The following is a 25033-nucleotide window of genomic DNA, read 5'->3' as shown; positions in this document are numbered from 1 at the left end:
TTATCTTTATACATAAATTTTAATTTTGGTGAACATAATACAATACTATAAATATTTTTAGTATTTGATTTAAAATTGGAATTCGTTTTTTTTCTAACTTTTCCAAAATTCAAAAAATGAGGGAAATATAATTCTTTTAATTTTATTTTATTAAATTTTTTTGACTAACACATTTTAAATTGATGTTTGAGTTCTTTACCCTGTTTAACATTTTAACATTTGCAACTCAAATGTGAATACCATTTAATAAACTCTAAAAAATTAATGTTGTTAGATAAAAACACTATATTAATTTTTAAAATTTAAAACAAAAAATGTATTAAGTTTGCCAACTAATTTTAAAATCAATTATACTTATAATGACAAGATTATGTATATATATTGCTAAATTTTAAAATTGGAAATGAATTTAGTGAACAAAAGTTATATTCTTTGTTTTCTTTGCCCTTCACTTTGTGCATGTTACTGAGACAACGAACTTGTTCACTAGAAGCCATTTTTTCTGTGTTTTCATATATTCCAGTCAGCACAAAGAAGAAGAGGAGCAAAGAACGAGATGCAGGCCTTATGGATCTCCTTGAAGGATAATGTCAAATGTGGAAACAAGATCAACGATGTAATCAAGCAGCAAACGAAATGCAGCAAGGGAAGTGGCTGTGTTTCAGAATGGGAGAAAACGAATGGCTATAATAGATCTCTAATGCTAACCCCAACTAGCCAAGTAGTTTCAAGACCAAGCAATACACTGGGAAGGCTTCATGGTAAGATACTAAGCTGCATTCTGCTGCTATTTGCATCAACACAACATGCTTTCATGTCTTCAAAACTCAAAGTGTTTTCATTATAAAGAAGCTTGAAATATAAAAGTGTTATGATTTTTCAGAAGTCATTGTAATGTAATAGGCTTGTAACTTTTTAAGAGGAAAACTAATTGGAGCAGTTGAGGTATACTTGAAACTTTCTTTATCCTTTTTTTCACTATGTGTATGCTAGGCTGCGAACTCGTTCATATCATTATAAAATTTTTGCAGAACTGGGTGTTGGAGACCCATCAAGAAAAATTGTGGAAATGATCTTTCAAAAAGCTTGGCTCAACACATCAAAGCCACTGAAAAAGGTTAGAACAGTCCTCAGGGTGAGCTACTCAGAAGAAGTCCTTGAAAGGTTTGAAAAATATAGAGAAAATGTGAAGAAGGTGGCCTCTGAGCAATATCCAAGGCATCCAAGGAGCACAGTTGATGGGAATGAGCTGTTGCGGTTCTATGGTACTACAGTGAGATGTTTCCATGGGAAATCTACTAAGAGAGTTCATGATCTTTGTAAAGATCCATCTTGTTATCTATGCCAAATAATTCAATTTAATTTCAAGACACAATACGCCCACTTGAATACGAGTGACAAAGAGTTGAGTAACGGAGCAACTGCCACTGCCAGGGTACATAGCGTGAAAAAAGCTGCAATAATTTGCAGGATAATTGCTGGAATTCCAGAAAATGAAGTTGATGGTGAATATGAAGGACCTGGCTCAACTGGGTTAGGAGAAATGCAGTTTAGCTTAGAAAAATTTGTAGTAAAAAATCCCAGTTCTATTCTTCCTTGTTTTGTAATAATTTTCAGCTAACAAGTTTTGTAGGTGTAAATTATCATTATTCTTTTTATCTTTGTAAGGGGTATCATAGAAAAATACATAATACACGTTAGTACTGGAATTATTGTAAGGGGGATCTAAATTTTATGTATCGTATTTGCTGGTACTGGAATTATTGACATAAATATAGTGTGTTCTAACAAACTACAGAGTAATTTGACTTTGAAATGAGTAATTCTGCTAGGATTAGGATGATACATAAACTAACAAAAGTCTGCAATAACAAATATGAACCAGTTGCTTTGGATCATCACCTCCAAGCACAAGAAGTAATAAGAGCTTGATTCATCCAACCAAGACATAGTGCTCCATCTCTCTCTTCTAGAGTGTAATGTCCTTGGTAGCTTTGCTGAAGATTTTTAATCGAACTGGTAATAAAGGAGTTCAATGGATATGGTGAGAATCCAGCCATGGTGAAACGTGATCTCCAGTTCTTGAGAAGCTCGTGACGTTCCACTCTTTCTGCCCCTTCACATGCTACTAAGTTGACAACTTCTCGAGCCAAACAGTGCTGTTCCACGTTAATCCTTTCTTTGTTCTCCCTTGGAAGAGCAACATCTATTGATTCGAAAATAGCCAAGTAATAGTTCATTGTCTCAACAAAACGGGGGAAGAATGGGAGGTTGCTGGTATGTGATTCTTGCTCAACTAGTGTCACGATCTTTGGAGACAAACACTTTGCAAGTCTCAACAACCGGCCACGATGGTTCTTACCATCCACACTTTCATCTGGAAGATGGTGCAGCATCATGGCAAAATTCACACCAATAGCTTCACCAGGTCGAAGTTCAAGGTCTTTAATTTCAACCTCAGTGGGAGCAACTTCTAAGGCATGGAACTCAAAGGGTACATTATATGATTGTGCAAGTGCTGACAACCTTTCTCCCACAATTTCAAGACCTCCTTCCCTGGCATAAGCTGAAGTGGAGTCATCAAAACCTGTTATTCTGATCCTGGGGGGTCCTCCATGTCTGCCAGCAAGAGCTTGGATTAGGCTCACCCATTGTATTCCCTGGTTGATCTGAAAATCAATTATGTGGACTTCAGTTTCCCCCTTCATGACTTCAGCAATAGCTCCATTTGCAGACATGTACCCAAATTTGAGATATGGGCAGATTTCATAGAGTAGGTGCATGTGTGAAAGGAGTTCCCTACCAGTAGGCTCTTTACATTTCAAAGCTTTGTAGATTGTGCTTCCTGAAGAGGCCAGTCTTGCAACAAGAGCCTCCAACATGTATGCCCCCAATCGTTGGATTGGGTTGCCAGAAACTGAGACCATTTTGCGTAACTCTGACATCAACCATTCAGTTGTCTCCATATCATTTCCTGCCACTGCTATTGCACATGCACAAAGCATCTCTCTCAAATCCCCTCTAGATATCATTTCCATCATTTTCTTCCACCTTTCTGCCTCTAGCAAAAATGAATCAGATTCCTCCGGAATTACAGTATCATACATATCCAGAATATCTGCATCATGTCCCAACATAGCACTTTCAAGCTCTCTTATCTTGTGCCTCAGCTCATTGTCATTATGCGTCAAACATGATTCATTTTCTATTGAGTCATTAGTAATTTCAAGAGAACTATGTGAACTCAACACATATGATTTTGGTTGTAGCTTTGAGAGTGGGCTATGGTTAGGTGAGAAGCTGACAGTAGTTGGGGAATTTAGGGAAGGAAAACTGTTCTTTGTAGAAGATTCCAGGGTGCAATATTGTTCTAAAGTACGAACAGAAGGGTAGGTTGCATGACTACTGTTATCAGAGGATGAATAGTAGTCTAGGTTCTCACTTTGTAGGAAGCAGCATGACCCAAGATTTTGGACAGCCTCGTAGGACATATTATGTTTCTGAGACATTTGCATTTGAAAATTAACCGGTTCTTTGAATATACGTAGAAAACACCAACACCAATGTGTTTTTCTAATATAAACAATCCAAACTTAAGTGTTCTCTCCTTTTTTGGAACAAGAATTGTTGGTGCTATTTAAGCTGTGATCGTTGTCCACATTTTACTCAAATTCCAGCTGAATTTGACCACTGTACTCAAAATCTGTGATATTCTGCAGAAATGGTGACACAAAAATTAAAGCAACAAAGTTAGATAACAAAATAACGAGAGCAATAACTATATAATACAAGAACGCAGTCTCAGTCCTGAAAGAACAACAAGCAGGTAGAGTTGAGGCTATTGCCTAAAATTAGTATTCTTTTAAGGTCAGAAATCAAGGTCTTTGGAATATATTGCTCAAATAAAGTCTAGAAACCAGTAAAAGCAGAGTTGGATTTTCATATTTTCACAATCCTCATGTATACGATAGCTCTTAAGATATGTACAAAACTGCGATTTTATCATTTTATACGAATCTTTTCATAAATTTGATGCAATCCAGAAATGGAGATTAGCTTGATAAACCTAATTAAATGATGAATCTTGGAACACCTGCTGCTACTTAAAAGGAGGAGCTTTTTTCATTCTTTGTCCCATTATTCCTTCTTCATTATAAAAGTGAAAAGATAGGATTGTTCAGAAAGGCATCCCATATGCCCCATTCATGATTTTCAATTCCTTAAAGGAATACTCAGAAGATCCATTTGTATTTTCCTGAACTCAAACTTGAAACATGCTCAAAACTTCAACTCAATTACACAGAAAGGTGAATAGTGACTTCCTAGTTTAAACCAAAAAACGTTTAAGGAATCAAATACAAATAGACTCCAAGCTCAAACACACAGAAATTCTGAAAAATCACCCTGTTTACTCAACAAAATCCGAAGTGTTCCACTAAACTTTTCCCTAAGAAAACAGAAAAGCAGGACAAAAAAAAAGCGAAAAATCATTACTATAAAAAACAAAGAGCTCAAACTTCGAAGTAATTGCTCCCAATTAAACATACCATATTGAAAGTTAATCAGCAACCAATTCTCACAAACTCAATAACTGCCAAAAAAGTAACTTTTTTCTTCACTGGTCAATAAAACAAGATGCTGCTTCTCCTTCAACTTCAACTTAACAAGCACAGGCATCATCATACAAAAGAAGATCAGCAAATACTTTCAGAGACTCTCACCTTAACTGAAAAGGAAAGCATGATCTGCACTTTGAAGCCAAAACAACAGAGAACAATCCAAAGACGAAGCACTTCTGCAACTAAAAGTAACCGGGGCTTGTCATGCATGTGGGCTTTTGTTTATTCAATAATGGAGGCAAGACCAAATACAAGGTTGTTGAGTGCTATATTTTATAGAAAACGCTTACTTAAACAACGAAAAAGTCTCCTTTTTTTTACTCCTGAAATTACTTTTAAGCCACTAAACTAACGTATTCAATCACGTTTAAATTTTATCTCCCAATATTTTCGTTTACTCGGAGTCAATAAACTTAGTTAAATTCCTGTAATTTCTACTAATCTCCTCTTAAGCTTATTTTATTTCTTCATTTTTCTAAACTCATTTTCTTACTGAAATGAAACTAAATACCATTTAAATTTTAACACAACTTGAAATTCTCGATTAAAGAATAAAATTAAATTTGTTTATATTTTTTAGTCTTAAAACAAGGAATCCTTTAGTGGAAAGTTTGTAGCTAAAGAAAACCCTAGACATATAATTCTTACATCAATCAAACATCTTCTCCATCAATAGCATCAATAGAAGTGATTAACTTTGATCGACATGAAGTTTGGTCGGCGATTTCTCTTGTGTTCTGTGCGTCTCAGAAAGAAAATACGAAAAAGGTAAAAGAAAGTGTGTGCGTGCGTTGTCGCAAAGGTGGTTGAATCGTGTTTGTTCCGACATGGCATTGCATTGACCCCACACGCTTTCCCATTCTCAATACCATTGTGGTCAAGCCATATTCAAGCTGAAAATTTTAATTTTACGTCATTAAATAATTAATTTATATGTATATATTAAAATAAATTTCAATTTTGCATCTAAATCTACGTACTAAAAATACATTTAATTTAAAGATAAATAATTAAAAATGACTTTTTTGTTAGATACAAAGTTCCAACAAAAATAAGAGATATATAGATATAAGTTTATATTTATATAAAATATTTTAATTGATGGTTTAATTTAAAACGAACAATATATTATCAATGCGAAGATCTATATATTTGTTGCAACTCCTGATCAACAAAATTGATCGATTGTATTAAATTATCCGCAGAAACGATGGTTGATACCTAATTATACATTTAATTAAGCACCAACTCCACGTTTTTGGATTCAATTCAACTACTTTTACGAGCAATCACACCGACATGCATAAATGTAACTTTATCTGTTTCACATCAGAATTAATAATGCTCTGCATTTCTTTTGTTTCTTTTCACTCTTAAAAACCCTTTTTTTTTGTTATCCAGTTCTCAAATTTTAGTTAATTTCAACTAAACTGTCTTCAGTTTGTTCTTTTCCGTTTGTTCTAACTTTCAATACCATAATTATTGGCCATGTCATAAATCATAATATACGATGACACGATTCTATTGTCAGCCATACGTCATACATTTCTAATGGCTATTTCTTTTTCACTTTGTTTTACGGCTACTCAATAATCGCAAGATTGGTGCATGTTAATTGAAGATTGACCAGTGTTTTGTGAATTAGTCAAATGGCTTTAAATTTTCTCAGTGTTGACCAATACTGCAGAAAAACTTGACGAATTTTCATTAGCATGGACCAATTGCGATCAACTAGTGTGCACCAATTGATGTGATATTCAACGGCGATTTGGTGGAGTTCCAGCCACAAATTCGACAAATGTATAGTTAACCAGACGGTTAGCATAAGATCATAGGATTTTATCCGTATGAAACTCCAATTGAGTGAATTAAACAAAGATTAATATTAAGAATGATTCTATTAAAGTTAAGTAAAATTATTATTAATTACGTCATAATTAAGTTAATAATAATTTGAAATTTATTCTAAATTTTTATGAAAACTGGTTTAAGATATTGTAATAAGTTTGATTACATTTATTACACATTTATAGTTAATACCATGGAATTTTTCTTTAACTTTTGATCAAACATTTTGAAGTCCAAAAGAGTGGCTGTACCAACTCAAGCACCAAGCCAAGGATTCTTAAATGTAAAGCAGAAAAAAAATAAAATAGATCACCATACAACCAGAATTACTAACGTGGCCCTTAACTTTTTTGTCACTGCAAGATCCACGCACAGAGATGGTGATGCACTCTTCAGAGTCAATATGATAAAGTCTTGAAAAAGTTATCAGTTATGAAAGACTACAGACCAAAAAAGTAGATGAAGGATAAGAAGTGAAGATTTTGTCACAGATTTGTGTAGACTAATTTCGGTAGCCAAGGGTCAACTCACAATTACTCCTATCTGTCATAATGACACAAGTGATGTCTGCATAATTTGAAAAGAATCTTCTTATGTAGTTGGTATTGATAAAGAAAGAATTTATGTAATGTCAGTGTCGTTTAGTACACTTGGCCCTTTTAGCCGAATAAATGCTTAAGAAAACAGATTTTGACCACCTTAATCCGAGGTACATTATTTGTGGATGGAACAAACAAATCAACCTTAATATGATAATCTTCCCTTGAGAGACTTTACATGAGGAAACTGGTTTTTTCAATGAATAGCGAAATGGACATGATTGGTGTAAAAGATGTATATTATTTGGATAAGGGATGAGATCAAATAAACACCTGTTCCAGAAAAGCTTGTAACAACATCAGCACCTTTTCACATCAGAAAGATCTTCAAAAATATAGATTTTCTCCACATACACTTTAAAAACTAATCAATGCTTGTTTTTTATGAAGTATAACACTTTATTTTTCTTAATAGAAATATCTAAAATTATTATTTATTAAAGGTGTCATTTATTAAGTTCCTGAGATGATTCTCTCTTTAGTTAGATACAACTCTTCCACCTGATCAATAGTTAGAGTTTAATGTTGAATTTTATATCGGATTTCTTTCATAAACAACTCAGATCATTGGAAGTGAATCTCTCCATTCAACCCCTTGGTAAATTCGTTACTGTGGGATTTAAATTCTGGCAATATCAACTTAAACGCATTTCAGTCTGATTACATCATTTGCATTTGAAGATTAAGAAAATTGGAGTCAATTCAATCAGAATCCTAGGCACCAGAACAACCTACAGTGAAAAAACAGCTAAGAAACCAAGCATGTCTCCGTTGTTGCACAATTTTTTTTTCCTTGGGTGGGCATATCAATAAGGTAGCAAATACCATTTCTCTCAGAAGGAAATTACAATGTTTCTAATGAAAATGGTAGTTGGTATTGCAAATAGCTTTACTATGTTGTTTTTGTTTGTGTACGATACAGTATTCTCACAAACATTGAATCTCTGTTAAATAAATGTCACTGTTGAAGTATGGTTTTTTGTACAACGCTGTAGAAATTATCCTGAAAAGAATCTTTTCCAGGACTGCCAAGGAAGGAACCCACCTGCAATAGAAAGCATGTTAAGGACTGCAAGATAATGAATTATACGGGTGGTTGAGGGTAGATCAACAATACATAAATGGAAAAAATAAACTAGGAAAACAAAGCAACGAGGCATAAAGTTCTTCATACTCTATGAAGCATTGTCCCCTGTACCAGACTGTGTACTGCATATGTCAAATACTCCCCTGATGTAACTTATGGTTCATACTTAGGATCATAATTTGCCAAATTTCTATATCAATTTCATACTTGTGAAATCCATTTCTTCCTTTTTGTTGATACTTTCAGAGTAATAAAGGGTTTGAAAAGTGATACCAACCTCGAAGAGTTTTTGAGAATTTATCTGTTGAAAAGAAAAACTCTAAACTTCTAATAGAAAACCTTGACACTTCTAATGAAAAAAACTCTTAAAAGAAATTTTAACTTATGCCTAAAATGTTCTACGTGATATTGAAGTTACACTGCTGCAGTGAAATTACTGAAGAAATGCTAGAATTGACCATTGTACCACATGTCACAGCTTCTCACAACCAAAATGAAAGGAATTGTGAACCCAAAGGGGAAGGGCCTATGAAAAATCTCCATTTAAACACCAAAATATTCTCAGGTTGACAATGGATATTCAAATTAGCTTGGTAATGCAAGGTTTCTACAATTCCTAGGTATTCAATGTACATCCTAGTAGGTTGTAGTTGTCCCAGCAAACATGAGATTTTAAATCTTCTTACATTCGATATTTTGAGTTCGATGTCAATTACTGGACACATCAGAAAGCCCAATTAATCAGGAATATTTCAGAGTGATACATTGAAATTCTACACCTTCATACTTAATTGCTTGAACATAGTACAAGACATGAGAAGAAGTGAATGCAATCATACCACATTCTGGGCAGCGGAAGTATTCCTTTTCCCTTAGAACAAGCCCCGACCCACCACACTCCTCACATCTTTGTTGAGCTATCTGTAACAGCATCCAACAATGAAGACATGAAAAACACCAGTTTCATACCTAATGACTTACAAACAAGTAATAAACTCAACCAAAGGAGTGACTTACAATTCTTTTGCGAAATTCGATCCCTGCCACCACAAAAGGGGTAACCCCAGCTGAAAAATTCAAATCCAAAGAAAATCAAAACCCAATTTCATACACAAAAACACCATTCTCTTTCCATCAAGATAAGGACAAAACACAAAACAGATAAAAGGATCTGCCTTTAAGATTTGTTTGTCCCTTAGATAAGAACATTTCTAGAAAAGTGAAAACTTAAAAGGTTGTGATTGTGTGAGTTAAGGTACCTATAGCTCCGACCACAATTTGCCAGGTGACTTCCACCGGAGCTGGATCAAGTACTGTTTTTATATCTTCCACATTCACGGCACTCACCCTTACCCTTCTTCTTCTACTTCCATTCTTAACCAAAACATTACAACCTTGTCTCCCAGACACGAGAGAGATCCGAGACACTCTGCTCCTAGTTTTCACACTCCCCAATGAAAGCAGAGACAAAGAAGACGCTGCAACTGCTCCTTCCATAGTTAACTAACTCCCCAAGCTCATTCATTTCACACTTCACAGCACCACAACCGTTATAAAGAATGCCACGTGGGCTTTTTTAGCCCACGGGCTCCCGCCACCTACGCGTTATTTTGTGTGACTCATGTTCCAGATATGGTTTTAAGTAAAAACGACATCGTTTTAGATAGAAAGAGGATAAACCTCTGGTATTGCAGAGAGAGATTCTGACTTAGGGTTTTGGAGTATATTCTTTTCTGTTTCTCTTTAGCAATGGCTGCTTCTGTGTCTCTCTATCCCTATAAACCCCTGCTATACTTTTCGACTCCTTCGTGTTTTCAGTCTCAATTTCGGAACTTGGACAGAGGGCATTTGGATTCTGCAAGGTTGAAGGGTATAGTGAAACTTGCAGCACATTCAAATCCGAAAATTCTCAAGACCAACAGGAAGTCAAAGTATGGAGAGGCACTGTCGTTTTACGATAGTGATGAAGACGATGAAGAAACTGACGAGGAAGAGGACGACGAAGATGACGATGATTGGCTTTCTGATGTGAGTTGTGTGCTTTCATTGCATGGTCAAAGTTATTGCTTTAAATTCAATGGATAAGTGGGGGTTTTAATTATGCATTTGAAATATTTCCTTTGTCCAAAAGGTAACAAAATTATGGAATGCTCGATTATCTGCTGAAATCTGGTATTGATGTTTGTTTGTTTATTATTAATTTCCCTTTCATTGTGTAACGTGTGTGCAGGAGGAATTTGCTGAGCCTGCTAAATTTGATGTTAGGAACAAGAGATTGAAGTCGAAGACAGTTAAAGGTATGTATAATTGAAAGAGTGTTATTGAGTGGTTTAAAGGGAGAAAACTGGATATTCATAAATAACCTTGTTTATGTAGGAAAGGATAAAGAGCAGGAGTGGGAGTGGGGTTTGAGATCTTTGGACAATGAACATAGCATTAGATTGCCTAGAAGTGAGAGAGTGGCATCCTTACAACGAAATGAGAATGGAAAGGTACCAAATGGTGATTCGGTGAGCTATTTAGTGTCAAATCATGTCATTAATGTACTTATTGTGCTCTTGAGCCTCATTTTTCCTTTTCCAAATTGCAGGTTAGTAGAAATGTAAAGAACAAAAAATATCCGCGGTTGTCCGATGAGATTCCTTTAGATTTGAAATGGTTACCACTTCTTGATTACTTGAGCACCTTTGGAATGAAGGAGTCACACTTTATCCAAATATATGAGAGGCACATGCAAGCACTTCAAATTAATGTTGGTTCCGCACAGGAAAGGTTAGAATACTTAATGAGTGTTGGTGTTAAACATAGAGATGTAAGAAGAATCCTTTTGAGGCAGCCACAAATTCTTGAGTATACAGTGGAGAACAATTTGAAGTCTCGTGTTGCATTCTTGAGGGGCCTGGGCATACCGAATTCTAGAATGGGCCAAATCATTGCTGCTGCTCCGTCTTTGTTTTCTTACAGTGTTGAGAATTCATTAAAACCTACAGTTAGATATTTAGTTGAGGAAGTAGGCATCAAGGAAAAAGATTTGGGTAAGGTCATTCAGCTTAGTCCCCAAATTCTTGTGCAAAGAATTGACATTTCATGGAATATGCGTTATATGTTTCTTACCAAGGAGTTGGGTGCACCCAGGGATAGCATTGTGAAGATGGTGACAAAACATCCCCAACTTCTCCATTACAGCATAGATGATGGATTACTTCCAAGAATAAATTTCTTAAGGAGCATAGGAATGAAAAATTCAGATATCTTGAAAGTATTGACTAGCCTTACGCAGGTAATTTTTAACTGCATTTCCCTCACTGTTCCAAATTTCCATTCCTTCTTTCCATTTTGTATCTTTTGAATTGATACTTGTTATATAATATGTAAAGAACAGTTTGTACCTGTTGTTCATGCTGACTACTGTGTCTGCAGGTGTTGTCTCTATCGTTGGAGGAAAATCTAAAGCCCAAATATTTGTACTTGGTAAATGAACTTAACAATGAGGTGCAATCCTTGACCAAGTACCCAATGTATCTTAGTTTATCCTTGGACCAGAGAATTCGTCCTCGTCATAGGTTCTTAGTTTCCCTAAAGAAAGCTCCAAAAGGACCATTTCCCCTTGGATCTCTTGTACCAACTGATGAATGTTTTTGCGAACAGTGGGCTGGAACAAGTTTGGATAAATATTTGGCATTCCGTCAGAGATTATTACTTCAAAAGTTTGCTGAGAAATATGAAAGAAAAATGTGACATAACAGAATCAAGTGAATATCGGTCAACTTGCATGAGTACTGGAAGAGGAATTTGTTGAAATATTATTGTCATGGAACGAGTTGATACAAAATGTTATTTATGGTCCGTGTCGTGGCTGAAAACCTCATTCAGTCATTAGAGTTTGTTCAACCTACTGGCATACAGTCTGCACATGATTTCATGACATTCGAATCAGTGTCTTATTTCGGCAGAAGCTGCTACAGTAGTGTGAAATTCATTCTTGCTGTTCGTGTTTGATTCAAACAGTTTTTTACAAAGTGCTTGTGGCTGAGAATCAGAACACATGGTTCCCTGAGGTGAGTTTGTTGCTGGTTAATGCTTATCACATTCATATGTTGTTATTAACCCTTTAGTCCCTAATTTATCACAGGTTGTGGACAATATTGCAAACTTATATTGGCATAATTTGAAGAACGAAGCTGTATCAACTTTAAGATTCAACTTATGGATTTTGTCATCGCTACTCTCATCTTTCCTTTTTACCTTCAGTGACATGTGTTTGTAGATATATTTTTCCTCTGTTTTCTTCTTTTGTGTATCTGAAATTAATAGGGCTCATTGCCATCACCAGAACTGTAAAATTTTTGTTACCTTGCGGCAATTTTTATCACATGTGAGTTGATGAAATAACATTGTTATTCTCCAGTTTCTCGGCATAAATTTTACCTCGTTTATTAGATGTTATACATTTTCAGTTGGTATAATATATCATATCACTTTCATCATCTCACTTGTAGAAAAATGAATAAATGGAAAATCTTTTAATCAAATATTGGTAGATTATTCATGTCAGAGAACAATATTTTTTCTTTAAATGCAGAATGTTCGAATAGATTATTCATGGATTGATTATATTAGCACTTCTTATTTGATTCTATCATGGTGACCAATTTTTCTGCAATGTACTCAATTCTCCGTAGCTTGTTCATTACCCTGTATTTATATTAATTTGCCGGTTTAGTAATATAAAACATGTAATGCAAAACAAACTGTTTTATTTGTTTCTCAAATCAACTAACCACTAGAGAGATAGAAAAATAAAAATGAGGGTTATAACGGAAGCAAATTGCAAATTATAAGATAATCAATTTAATAAAAATTGCCAATCTAGTGGTTAAATTTTCTTACTATAAGTTTCTAACTATTTCTATCTTATTGTCCAAAAACGTTTTCAAGAGAATATCTACTTAAGCGTTCAAAATTTAATTAATTTATGGATTAAATGGTCAAAAGTGGTTTAGATCACTCAATTAAAATCACAATGATTAAGTATCAAAGGCACCACAATCACAATCAAAACGTCAAATCACCCATTTAAAATATTAAATAAGAATGTAAACATACTTCTAATCCTACTTTACTTTTATTTCTTTTCTTTCTACCAACCAGCCCAAGAGAAAGATTCAACCGAAACCATGACAGTGCTGAACATTGAATAAAAAAATTCATTTTGGTAGAACTGCATTTATTAGTAGCCGTAGAGTTTAAATTATGAAAAACCAAATGTTGGGGATAAAGCAACCATTTCATGACTTAGTAGCATCAAATAACCATAAAATAGTGCCAAAAATAAAAAGAATATAATACTTATGAGGGATAAAAAACTTTATTGAAGTTGTTCACAGTCAACCCTTAGTCATAGACAGATTCTAAGGTTCTTAAGCTAAGAAAAACTGTGGACAACAAAATATCTAGTTCTTTTCATCCACTAATGACTTCATCAAACAAAATATAACTATGACTATATGTTCTAAAATTCAAAACTTCTGCCACCTGCCTCCTGTCTGTAATTAAAAGCTATAACCTTCTTACATGTATCATTTAACTTTTGTTAATGCCACCAATTTCAATTGTGAAGAGGAACTTCTTCAAATGTCTCTTCTTCAACATGTATGCACTACCTGGAATTTTGACTAAATTGCTGCACTGGTTGAGAAAATAGTTCATGTGTGTCAAAAGAAAGCTGATACTTCTGGCGTTGATCTATTTGAACTCTATATTTCTTGTATATGTATCTGAAACTATGATTTGTTTACATCTCACTATCTACTGGAAACGCGAATGGACTGTTTGGGAGGTTGAGGCCTTGATAGCTGGATAGAATTGAAAACATAAATTACATTATCCTTAGTCAACAAAATATTTCAGGAGATGTGGTTGCAGCCAAACTGTATTTTTGCAAACAAATAATGTCATCTACACATAAATTGTATCAAGTCTCATTTTCTACTTCACAAAACAAAAGCTATGTTAGAAATGGATGCATACCTGGTTAAATTCAAGCAACAAATTATTAGGATACCAAAATTGACATTGACCATAGTAGAGTAAAACTAAACCTCAATGTATTAAAAACAAGCAGGCAGTAGAGAATGTAATAGAAAAGTGAAATAATGCATACCTTTCCTCATCAGAGAAATTGTCGTCTGTATGTATGGATTTGGCATGCAGTGGAAAACGGAAAGATTCTTCTGGTGGCTGAAGATTGAAGTGATCTGCATGATAATTTATTTCAACCAATGTACCATAAGATAGATAGAATATATACTAAAACTTGATAAGCAAACATCCAATATATTCTTACACACCATCTGAAACTTTTGTCTCATCCAAGGAGAAACCAAAATGAGGTGAACTGGATAAAGGTTGTGAGGAAAACTGCAGTTGTGCAAGGTTTCTCCTCTCATGTTCCAGGGCCTGTTCTTGCTCTTGCAGCTGCCTCCTAAAAGATCTATGGTTCCCCAAACTTCTTGGAGCTAAATAAATTATAATTATACATTAGATTGTACAAAATCCTTCTACCACACAAGGGAAGAAGGAGAAAGCATAACATCAAATAACTTGGATGAAAAAATCAATTACAATGTCATACTAAAGAATTTAGATTCCAAACTAGATAATATCATACTTGAGTTAAGTTCAGAATCCGTATCTACACAATGTGGTGAAAAACAAACCGTGTGTTCAAGTCTATCTGTGTACTTCCTGCATCCAAATTGAAATGCAAGTGCAAATTATTATGGTAAAAGGAATATAAGCAGCATTTAAGATTTCTTAAGATGTAAATACAGATTCAAGATACTACATCAGTCCATCTTACTTCTGAATTTAAAACATAGGCTACAGACACAATCAGAGAGAGAGAGCAAACTAGTTTTTGACAGTTCAAAGAATGTATTTGAAATCATTATATGTTCTTAATCAATTCCCCCTTCCATGTTCATTATTGTGGTTTAGTTATTTGGTATGCCTTGACTTAGAGTGAACTGACCATCTAATCTCTTTTAGAGTCAATGTGGTAAGTCAGACATCCTCCGTTTGAAGGACACATAATGCAGTAATTTGCATCCTGAAACTTATTAAAGTTGTTCTGAGAAAAGGTCTCTTATACGACAACAAAAATCACACAAGAGTAGTAGGACGGCCGGATACTGTATTTCATATTAAGCAGGCACTCCCAACTGAATGGATATTATCACTTTTGGGTATTGCATTCCTATAGTGATACATCTTATTTCTATGAAAAGCAAGTGCTGTTGCAGGACCCAATGCAGAAGTATAATATTAAACCATGGCCCTAGCCACCTGTAACTTAATTTAACTAAAAATGTATCATCAAAAAATTGAGGTTCGGGGAAGTTGCACCAACGACACATGTTTGTGACAATCAGGAAGTCCTCCGTTTTGCTTTAAATCCAATCCTTATTGACTTGAGGACAAAAACATTGAGAGATCACCACATCATCAAGGAAAAGGATCTTAAGAGGAGACATCCCTACTGAGTTTGACAATTCAAATGTTCAACTAACAGACGTCCTCGAAGGCACTGAACTGAAATGTTATCAAATTATGGGTGATAGATATGAGGCTGTGTAATCATCAAAGAGGAATAACTAAGAACAATGGAATCATGAAGAAAATTTCATCAAACTTTTCTATCTCTAGCAAAACAGATAACAATTGTTTTGTCATTTCAATCCAAAAGCTATAAGCTTTGATCTTAAAACATGAACTTCAAATAACTACAGTTAAAAGAATAAATGAGAATTTGAAGGCATAATACTACAAAAACCTGCAATAAAATAACAAATTGAAAGGAAGCACCAAGGAATTCACCTTTCATTAATCTTTGCTTTCTCCCGGTAAGGTTTCACAAGAACCCGAGAACCCCGAACACAATGAGGGTTTCCTTTATCCAAAAGAGTTTTGACCGTTTCTGAATGAGCAAATGTCACAAATCCAAACATCCTTCTCTGCTGGTTCGGAATTCTAACATCTGCAACAGGCCCAAATGTGCTACAAATGAAATGTACAAAAGTCAGTTCATTAGTGCAAATAATCAACTGCAAATGCAAAGTAGTGTGAGCAATAATAACACAAAATTATACTTGAAGTAGTTTGAGACATCATCCTCTGTGAAAGTGCTGTCAGCTGGGAATGTCAGATATATCTGTCGTGAAGCACTGATATTTCGAGGAAACTCTCCCTTCTTCATTTGTGTGGGAGCATCTTCTGCTAGAGTCACTGAATGCTGCCCATGAGGTCTGTTAAAAAGTAAAATAAGGATCACAAAGATCAAACACTAAATACACAATACATGCAAAAAAATATAAGAATTTACCTCACTATTAGCCGAATACTATTTTTCAGTCGCGCAAGAAGCTTTGTTAAACTATAGCCAGACTTACCGTGTCTTTGGCTCTCAGTTAAATAACCATCTGCTTGCAGTACCTTCTTATACCTATCATAGTAGGCCATTGGCAGAGAAGCAATGGATATTGCATCATTCCTAGATCTTAGAAGCTCAATAATTTCTTTCTCTAGCTGTGCTAGTGACCCTGGGGAGATCACCTGATCCTCACCACTAGCATCACTTCCATACATCTCAGGGCCAACTTCCCCATGATAGAATCTGCAGTTATTTCCATGTTTGCAGAATCCTTTGTTGAAATAGTGACAAACTTTCATTGGATATTCAGAAAACCTTCTCCCGTTGGCAACCCCTACCGTTCCAGTCTTTACAGCATCGACATGATTCTCCAAACTGCACAATTGTGTCTGCTTCTGAAGCTCAATGACAGAATCCATGTAATTCATTGCCATAAACTCTGGATTGATATTGCCAACAGGTTGTGGATCCCAATAGAGAGGAGGAGGAAAGTTTGGTGTAGTAGGAGTTCGAGGAGACATTAGTGCTAAATGGCTATAACCTTGTTGAGGGTTGACCATATGTGAAATTGGGAGCATATCTGGTGGTTTTGCAGACAATCTTAGAAGCTCCCTTTTGGCCTGAAATGCCACTTCACGGATGTAATAGTCGGGGTAAGAAGCCAATTTTGCCATTTCTAGTTCACCATGGTCTTGTAGGAGGAGATAACCAATTATCTTTCTAGCATACTCTGGCTCAAATTTATGAATTTTATCAAAGACAATCCGTGTACAGCGAGAAATATCCATAACTCTTAACTCTTATATCACTGAAAGAAAAAAAATTACCGTTTAAACAAAGTTGAGTGAACACTGTTCACAGAACAAGTACAAAGAAACTCAACCACATCGCAAAAAAAAAACAGAGTCCTGATCTTACAAAGCGAAATTGCGGACCTAATATACCATAAGAATTTAAACAAAAAAAAGAAGAAAACTTTAAAAACTGGGAGCATTAGATTTAACAAATCCAACGGAAACAAAAATGGTGATGCTCCTTCGCAAAAAGAGGCCCTGTTCCAGGGATCAATTATAAATAACCTAGCAAGACAGGAAGCGTGACAGATACTTGGAATGGAAAAACACTCCACAGTGCATTATATTTTCCTCAATTTTCTCTGTCATCACCCAAAAAGGAAGAATTTTTAATGCAGCCCAGAAATGGAACTTGCTCCTAATATGGAAATGAGCACGAAGCGCCGCTCAGAAATACCACATGCATTAATCACATACCAAAAATTACAAAGTCATAGCAGAAAACAAATGATTACAATAAAACTGACCAGCATTTGCGAATTAAAAACCGGGAACAGACATTTGAAGATGGATGTCTAAAGGTCCTTTCTTTTTGGAAAAGTAAAGAAAAGTCGGTTTAACTCAAACAGCCTTCTCGAAATCAAGTACAATCCCCCCAAATAAAAAGAAGAAGAAACAAATAATGAATACAAAAATCTTCAAAAGCTGCCTACCCATCAAAAAGCAGGAGATAAACAGTGCAGCAAATATTTAAAAAACGAAACTTTTTCATATATTAGTTCATTCCATCAACCTTAATCTTTGTACTAGCAACTTAACGAGGTGTATAATCCTAATCAAAAGACAAACAGGTTCTGGGAAAGGTTCAGAATCCAAAGTGACAAAGACACCTTCTATTGATCTCTCTTCTCTTTTTCAGGATCAACTTCAGTAACCTCTACACACTCTGAAGCACTGTGCAGTCTTTGTTTCCTTCTAAATTTAAAACCTTTAGAGAATCACAGATGTTGAATAGTCACGAACTACAGGCAAAATATTTTGCTTAATTTTCGTCGACTATAACTGCTTGGAACTGCCCAATTTCCCGTATCACCCTCTTAACTCTCCTTTTCTGTGTATAAAATAATAACAATAATTCGGAAAATCCAACGTGGTACTAAATTTAGGACTTCAACTTCTCAACCGCGCAGCAAGGTCGGCAATCTTTGAGACAGAAAAAACTGCAACTTTTATCTGTCTATATTTAGAGTTAAACTATTTCTTTCTAAATCATTATGTTTATGTTTAAGAAGATTGAACATGAAAATTTGCATATATATAAAAAAATCTAAGCATTGTTAAAAACTTTGATTTAAAAGTTTATCCAAATAATCATGATTAATTTATTAAAAAATAGATAAATGTGTGGCATTGGGTATGATCATGAAGATTTATAAACTCTAAAGGGGGACCATTGGAGGGAAAATGTAGACCTTGGAAATTGGCTAAGCTTAAAGGGCTGGTTGTGGTGCAACATTTTGCATTTCAATTTGTTTGGGAGGGAACACACAGAGTCACAGATGGGACAATGCTACATCTCCAAATCTTTATATTAAATACTATAAACTAAAAGTTGCATAAATCAATGTCACAAAGCCAACTTGGTGAAAGGTCCACACATTCCTTAAGTTGAGTTCTTTGTCATGGGAAATGGGGCCCTTCAAAATTCTGAGAGGGTCCACAACATCCAACAATGTCATTTTATAATCTTAATGATGCTGATATGGCAATTCATTCTAAGTTTTGTTATACTACTATTTTACACATAGCTCGACCCTACCTGTAGGAGGGGTATCAAATGAAAGGCAAATATTCCTATATCTTATCCTTTCATGCCACCTCAAACCTTAGTTTTTGTGGTCACTAATGGATCAAGGTGGGTTTTCTTTTTTGGTTTATGCTTAATTCTCATTTTGTTTTATGCTTAATGTTTAGTTTTGATTTGTAGAGTTTTGTAATTGTTTGAATCACTTTGTTATGAAATTTCATCTAATAGTTTGGATGGACGAGAGATGTAAATAACCGATATAATATTAATCTATGTAGATTTGTAAAAGAAAATATATGAAGTATCTAAATAAAAATAAAAAATATTTTGTGTTATAGTTTTTATTTAATACTTTTGGTTTACATAAATCAATTATATAGTTTTGGAAGACATACTATATAAACTTTTGAGGTAAAATAAGTTATTTGAATAATTAGAAAGTTAAAAAAAAATGGAAGTAAACCCTTAACATTTTTGTTATGGTTGAGTTGTTATAAGAAGTCGCTTAAATATTTTTGTTCATAATAAGATTATTATTTGTTTCGGTATGGATTTGTGTAGGGTTGAAAGACTAATCTTTGTGTCTGACCTTTGAATCTTTTGTTTCAAATTCTTCAAGTCTCTGCTGAGGGTTATGAATCCAATATTATGAATCCAGTAGAGTGTGAGTAGAACGTACATGACTTTTAGTCCTGTCATTATATTTATAAGTGTTTCATAAATCAAATAAAAACAAACTTACCTTGACATTCGGTTAGTTACTGTAAATATCTCTAATAAGGTATCTTTGGTTATTTTATTGTTTGTTGAACCTTTGGTCCAATAATGATTTAAACCATAATAACTTAGACGTTGGTTCAATTATGACCCAATATTAATGTAGCGGATAGACCAAACAATCTTGAATCAGCAGACCAAACGGTCTTGAATCGGTGTACCAAATAATGCTAAATGTTAAAAAGTCCTAATAAAATATAATGATTGAATTGTTTTAAGTGGCTTAAATATTTTTGTTTATAATAAGATTATTATTCATTAGTTTTAGCTTTCTTTTAAGACATTTATTTGCTGGAATAGAACAAAGAGTTGTGCTTTATTAGGTATAACAGAAGAAAGAGTTGTCAATCATAACTTAACATATTATTTGTTCACTAATTGGTCAAGAAAAAAATTAATGTAGGTGTATTCAGGATTTTGATGATAGAAAGAGTGCAATAATTATCTTTTGAATACCATTTATAATATTTATTAAATTACATTAAATATATTTAAATATAATGTAAATGAATATTTAAAAATATAAACGAGATTATGTATTTTATTAGAATATGCAATACTTATGATGTGTTTTATTATTGAGTGGAAGAATTGGATTATGAATTCAGTTCAATTTGTTTTTTATAGTACTACGTTCTATTAGCTTCAGTTATACCATCTCTCTCTATATGTCAACTAACACTTGTAAAATCAATATTTTTGTGATACAAATATAAAAAAATTATATTAGCAATACATTTTATTTATTTTTTTTAAGTATGAATTATTATGTTATATTAGAGCCACTTGAAAAGACATAGCTATCAAAATGAAGTGGTCAATTAAAATAAAACAAAGAAGACTGGTGAGTTTTTTTTTAAGATTTTTTAAAGAATGATTACATAAATATGATCTGAGATTAATTTACATATAATTTTCAATAAAATTTAAAAAAAAATAAGTTTAGAATTTTTTTCTTGAAACTTTATATATATATATATATATATATATAATGAGAATTAAATTCATTATTGAATTCCAAATAAATAATCTGTCATGGTAATTATTGAATTTATATGCAAAAAGTCTGACATGTGATTATCAGTTCACAACACTTATTTCTGTAATATGTAACTGTGATTATAGTTTATTCCTCTAAAAAACAATTTTGATGTAATATTTTTGTAAAATAAGTAATTTATCGTTTATTTGGTGTATGATAAGTTAATTATATAAGAGGATAAATTCATAATATTAAACTTTAGACTAACATAGCCTAATTTATTAAATTATAAATATTTTTAAAATTAGTGAATGTGATAAAGAGTAAATATAAAATGACATAAAATTTAGTATAATTGAAACTATTTTAATAAATTTTATTCTAAAAAATCAAATTATAGTTTATTATCAAATAAACTAGAAATAAAATATTACTAGTTTATAATCTAATTTAGCTACATATAAGTTTTTTTATTATAATTCATTATTAAAGATTAACATATTCTATTTATAATCTCCTTCACAATCCTCAATAATATAATGAATTATTTCAAACCACATATTAATGTCATTGGATTGAACAGACTCAGTTATGAATTACTCATGCCCTTAAATAGTTATAAATATGAACTAATTAAATTCTATTTGACTAATTTGAAAATTGTGTATAATTAATTGGATGCTCATTTGTTAATCTGATTTTGGTACACTATTAGAAAAACAATTCATATTTAATTTTTCCTCCACTTTTTTTTACTAAATCATAAAAGACCCGTGGACTATATAATGGTGATATATAGCATATTTGATAAATAATATAAAAAAAACAATGTATTTTTATTTGATTGAGAGTTAAACAAAATTGTTTTTACAATTTTTCTATGTATTTTGATTTCAGATTTCAATATTTTCTACTTACTCATTTTATTATTAATTTTAATACTAAAGGTCTCTATATAAATGTTTAGTTAACATCTTGATATTTTGATAACATTTTTTAACAACTGAAAAATATGAAGCGACAGTTCATGGTTACCTAAAAAAAAAGTGTTTTTAACAATACATACATAGTAGTTTGTAATTGGTCTGTTTTAAATATTTTTTTAAACATAAATTCATATAGACCAATAAAATAATAACATATGTTCCATTGTGTGGACTTTAAGCCTAACTCAATCCCATAAAACCAGTTTATAGAATGAGGTTTACACCCACTTATATACACTTAAATGATCTCATCTCTAATCGACGTGAGACTTTAAAAAAAAATATATTGTCAAAATATCATCTTCCTACCTCAAATGTTTGAAACATCATAATACACAACCTAGTATACATCTCTCTCTTTCCACCAACCTGTCTATTTGACTAAAATGTTTTCGGTGGAGTGGTCCATTAGCACGTGATGCAAATCATGTTCGTGTGGCGAACATTTTATTTCCAGATTAAAATAATAATGTACAAACACTCTTCAGATGTTGATAGATATTCATCCAATCGATCCAGTTTCCATACTGTAAATGATTTATGTTTTCGAAATTTCTATCACCTGTCACTTTTTCTGCTTTGTCGTTGTCCTATGTTTATGGCACCGAACAAGACAACCAATCAACCTAACATGGAAATGATACAAACAATCTAAAATAATTTGTGTAATACAAAGGGTTGAATTTGATGACGTTGTATTACAGCTAAATTATACCTATTTTTATAAATCAATTTCATTCAAAAATCCGTAAATGGAGCAGCTAATTGGTATATCTTTCGACTCAATTGATTTTTTATTTTACAATGTTATGTTATTTTATGAGATGTAAAACATAGAATTGTGCATAGATAATAAGATTTTAAATATAGTTTTATAAAAGATTCTTTAACATAGAATTAGAATATTTAAAGACATGATAAATATACATTTGTATGAAGTGAATATTTTTCGAAATATAAATTATATTTATAAAATTAATAAATTTATGTTTTGTATTGAAATAATATGTGAATTATAAATAATAATTATTATATCAAATTATTAAGGTTATTAAGATTTAGTTATAATAAATTAATATAATTTAAATAGATGTAAATTTAAAATGTTTCATAATAAATTTAATGAGTCTTATTAAAATATATTTTTTATACAGTATTTGAAGACGTAAATTAGTCATTTTCAAAATGAATAGGAAAACAACAAGGGTGTAGAAAGCAAAATGTCTTAGAACAAATTAATTCTGCTACTGGGGTATTCAGTTCATGTCTCCCTAACTAGCCCAAACATGGACTTGGGCTGTTAAATACCCTTTTTCTTACTGTATTCTCATTATCACTGAGTGTACTCCATACTGAATATATATATATATATATATATATATATATATATATATATATATATATATATATATATATATATATAACAAAAATAAAAACCGTGTGCATTATTATACAAATTTTTATTAAACAAATTTAAAATTGCATTCTAGAGTATCTGAGGAGACAGTTATTTTCTAATAAGAAAAAAAGAATATGTGATGCTATGTAAATATAAATCAATGTAATTGTATATAAATAAAAAAAAGTGTAAAACATTACCTAATCATTAAAAAGGTATAATTAAACTCAAATGATTATACTTAATTATTCATAATAATTAACAGTTAATATTTATTCTTCAAATTTTTCCTTTGTAGACTTGCAAAAGTCAAACCATTTCTTCTGTGAATTTTTAATATTTTGGTTTTATTTCTTATCATGACTTTTTTTATTAAATCTTTTATGGAAAAGAGGGATTACAGAAAAGAAAAATATAAAACATTTAAAAGTTATAAAGATAAAAAGAAATAACTAGATTAAAAATTAAAATTGCTTGAACAAAATATGTGAATTGTTAAACCTCTTACATATGTATTCAATTCTTATGGAAAAAAATATATTATTATAATTTTTTATTAATTGAAAACAAATATGAATTTTTTGTAGTATTCCAAAAATAACTTCCATCAATTAACATGATATTAAATAAATTGTAAAAATTAGTTTGTTAAATATAATTCAAAAGTCGTCATGTAAATAACTTACTAAAATTTCATATGTTTTCTTAGATTTTGACTATTTGAATTGAACGAACGGGAGGAAGCGTCTTCTGAACATCGTTGTTAGCCGTTCGGGCCTGGTTTTGGTGATCGGTTTCGATTGAGTGGCCGAGTGGTAGTGGTTCTTCGATGAACTCGTCATTCGCCACTCGATCTTTGTTAGTTGTCCGAGTGGTAGTGGTTTTTTTACGAACTCGTCATTCACCACTCAATCTTTGTTAGTATGCCTTGGAATGAAGGTTTAGTTACGGAAAAATCCTTGGACATGCATATTTCATTCACAAAGGGAAAAATACATATTACAGCGATAATTTTTAACTAAAGTAAAATTTTAAGTGAGACGCGTTCCAGGTGTTTGGAATGGGTCTTCCATTCGGCCATGACAAGCGGTATGCCCCATTGTTCAAGTCTTCGGTTACTTTGAAGGGGCCGTCCCATTTTGTTGCGAACTTTCCATGAGAGGTAGTTTTTCAGGCGTCCCCAGTCTTACGCCATACTAAGTCGCCTTCTTGAAAGCTTCTTGGACTTACCTGGATCTCTCTGACCTGGTCGTTCGGCTCATCGCATGTCTCCTTACCGTTCGTCTTGACCGTCCGGCTCCCTACTACATTATTATAATTTTTAGGCTTAATTACCTTTTTAGTCCCCAAGTTGGGCGCTGAATTTTTGTTTTGTACCCGCTTTTAAAATTGATGTTATTTGGTTTCCAGGTTACCAATTTTGAATGAAATTGGTCCCTTCTGTTAAGTAGGTAGGAACGACGTTAACTGAGGCTTAGGTGGCTGCACCTTTTTTCTCTCTCATCTGCTCTTCCTGACACTTTTTTATTTCTCTTTGTTTTCTATTTCTCTCTCCTCTGCACTTCTGCTCTACCTGCCATCCAGCTTTTTTCTATCTTCCACCATTAANTTTTGTTCCTTCCATCCATTTTTCCACTGAAAAACCAACCAACGTATCAACAAGATCCTGGAGATTACTTCTGTTTTTCTCGTAAACGTCACTTT

At 32.9% G+C, this 25033-nt stretch overlaps 4 protein-coding genes and 1 pseudogene across 10 annotated transcripts; 3 read left to right on the top strand and 2 right to left on the bottom strand.

The window, feature by feature from the left end:
• The first annotated feature begins 465 nt into the window (after positions 1-465).
• LOC106765101 lies at positions 466-1649 on the top strand. The gene is made up of 2 exons (XM_014649601.2): positions 466-761; positions 1032-1649. Exons 1-2 carry the CDS (start codon positions 557-559, stop codon positions 1619-1621), a joined length of 795 nt encoding a protein of 264 aa, XP_014505087.1. The 5' UTR covers positions 466-556; the 3' UTR covers positions 1622-1649.
• Positions 1650-1726: 77 nt separating this feature from the next.
• Positions 1727-4888, bottom strand: LOC106765100 (scarecrow-like protein 21). 2 transcript variants are annotated; one of them, XM_014649599.2, is made up of 2 exons: positions 4722-4888; positions 1727-3713 (listed from the first exon to the last, which is right to left on the bottom strand). In XM_014649599.2, the coding sequence occupies exon 2, from the start codon at positions 3513-3515 to the stop codon at positions 1899-1901; it is 1617 nt and encodes a 538-aa protein (XP_014505085.1). In that variant the 5' UTR covers positions 3516-3713; positions 4722-4888; the 3' UTR covers positions 1727-1898. The 2 variants fall into 2 exon arrangements, with proteins under 2 accessions (XP_014505085.1, XP_014505086.1); XM_014649600.2 differs by lacking the exon at positions 4722-4888 and adding an exon at positions 4548-4714.
• Positions 4889-7748: 2860 nt separating this feature from the next.
• LOC106763164 (zinc finger CCCH domain-containing protein 18) lies at positions 7749-18670 on the bottom strand. Of its 4 annotated transcripts, none has more exons than XM_022781801.1 (10): positions 17906-18670; positions 16537-17392; positions 16304-16459; positions 16032-16211; positions 14824-14900; positions 14504-14671; positions 14317-14410; positions 9171-9220; positions 8993-9074; positions 7749-8111 (listed from the first exon to the last, which is right to left on the bottom strand). In XM_022781801.1, exons 2-9 carry the CDS (start codon positions 17370-17372, stop codon positions 9055-9057), a joined length of 1581 nt encoding a protein of 526 aa, XP_022637522.1. In that variant the 5' UTR covers positions 17373-17392; positions 17906-18670; the 3' UTR covers positions 7749-8111; positions 8993-9054. The 4 variants fall into 4 exon arrangements, with proteins under 4 accessions (XP_022637522.1, XP_022637524.1, XP_022637523.1 ...); XM_022781803.1 differs by having other exon boundaries at positions 18172-18670; XM_022781802.1 differs by having other exon boundaries at positions 18269-18670.
• LOC106765290 (transcription termination factor MTERF9, chloroplastic) lies at positions 9673-12560 on the top strand. 3 transcript variants are annotated; one of them, XM_014649860.2, is made up of 6 exons: positions 9673-10181; positions 10384-10450; positions 10530-10663; positions 10744-11433; positions 11574-12211; positions 12286-12560. In XM_014649860.2, the coding sequence occupies exons 1-5, from the start codon at positions 9903-9905 to the stop codon at positions 11889-11891; spliced, it is 1488 nt and encodes a 495-aa protein (XP_014505346.1). In that variant the 5' UTR covers positions 9673-9902; the 3' UTR covers positions 11892-12211; positions 12286-12560. The 3 variants fall into 3 exon arrangements, with proteins under 3 accessions (XP_014505346.1, XP_014505347.1, XP_014505348.1); XM_014649862.2 differs by having other exon boundaries at positions 9675-10181; positions 10530-10645; XM_014649861.2 differs by having other exon boundaries at positions 11574-12560.
• Positions 18671-24389: 5719 nt separating the features above from the next.
• Positions 24390-25033, top strand: part of LOC106763200 — a 4256-nt pseudogene continuing 3612 nt past the window's right edge.

The sequence above is a fragment of the Vigna radiata genome, chromosome 6, assembly GCF_000741045.1.
Source record: "Vigna radiata var. radiata cultivar VC1973A chromosome 6, Vradiata_ver6, whole genome shotgun sequence".
NCBI classification, from domain to species: domain Eukaryota; kingdom Viridiplantae; phylum Streptophyta; class Magnoliopsida; order Fabales; family Fabaceae; genus Vigna; species Vigna radiata.
The sequence above is the reverse complement of the archived record's forward strand: the minus strand, read 5'-3'. Positions and strand labels throughout refer to the sequence as shown.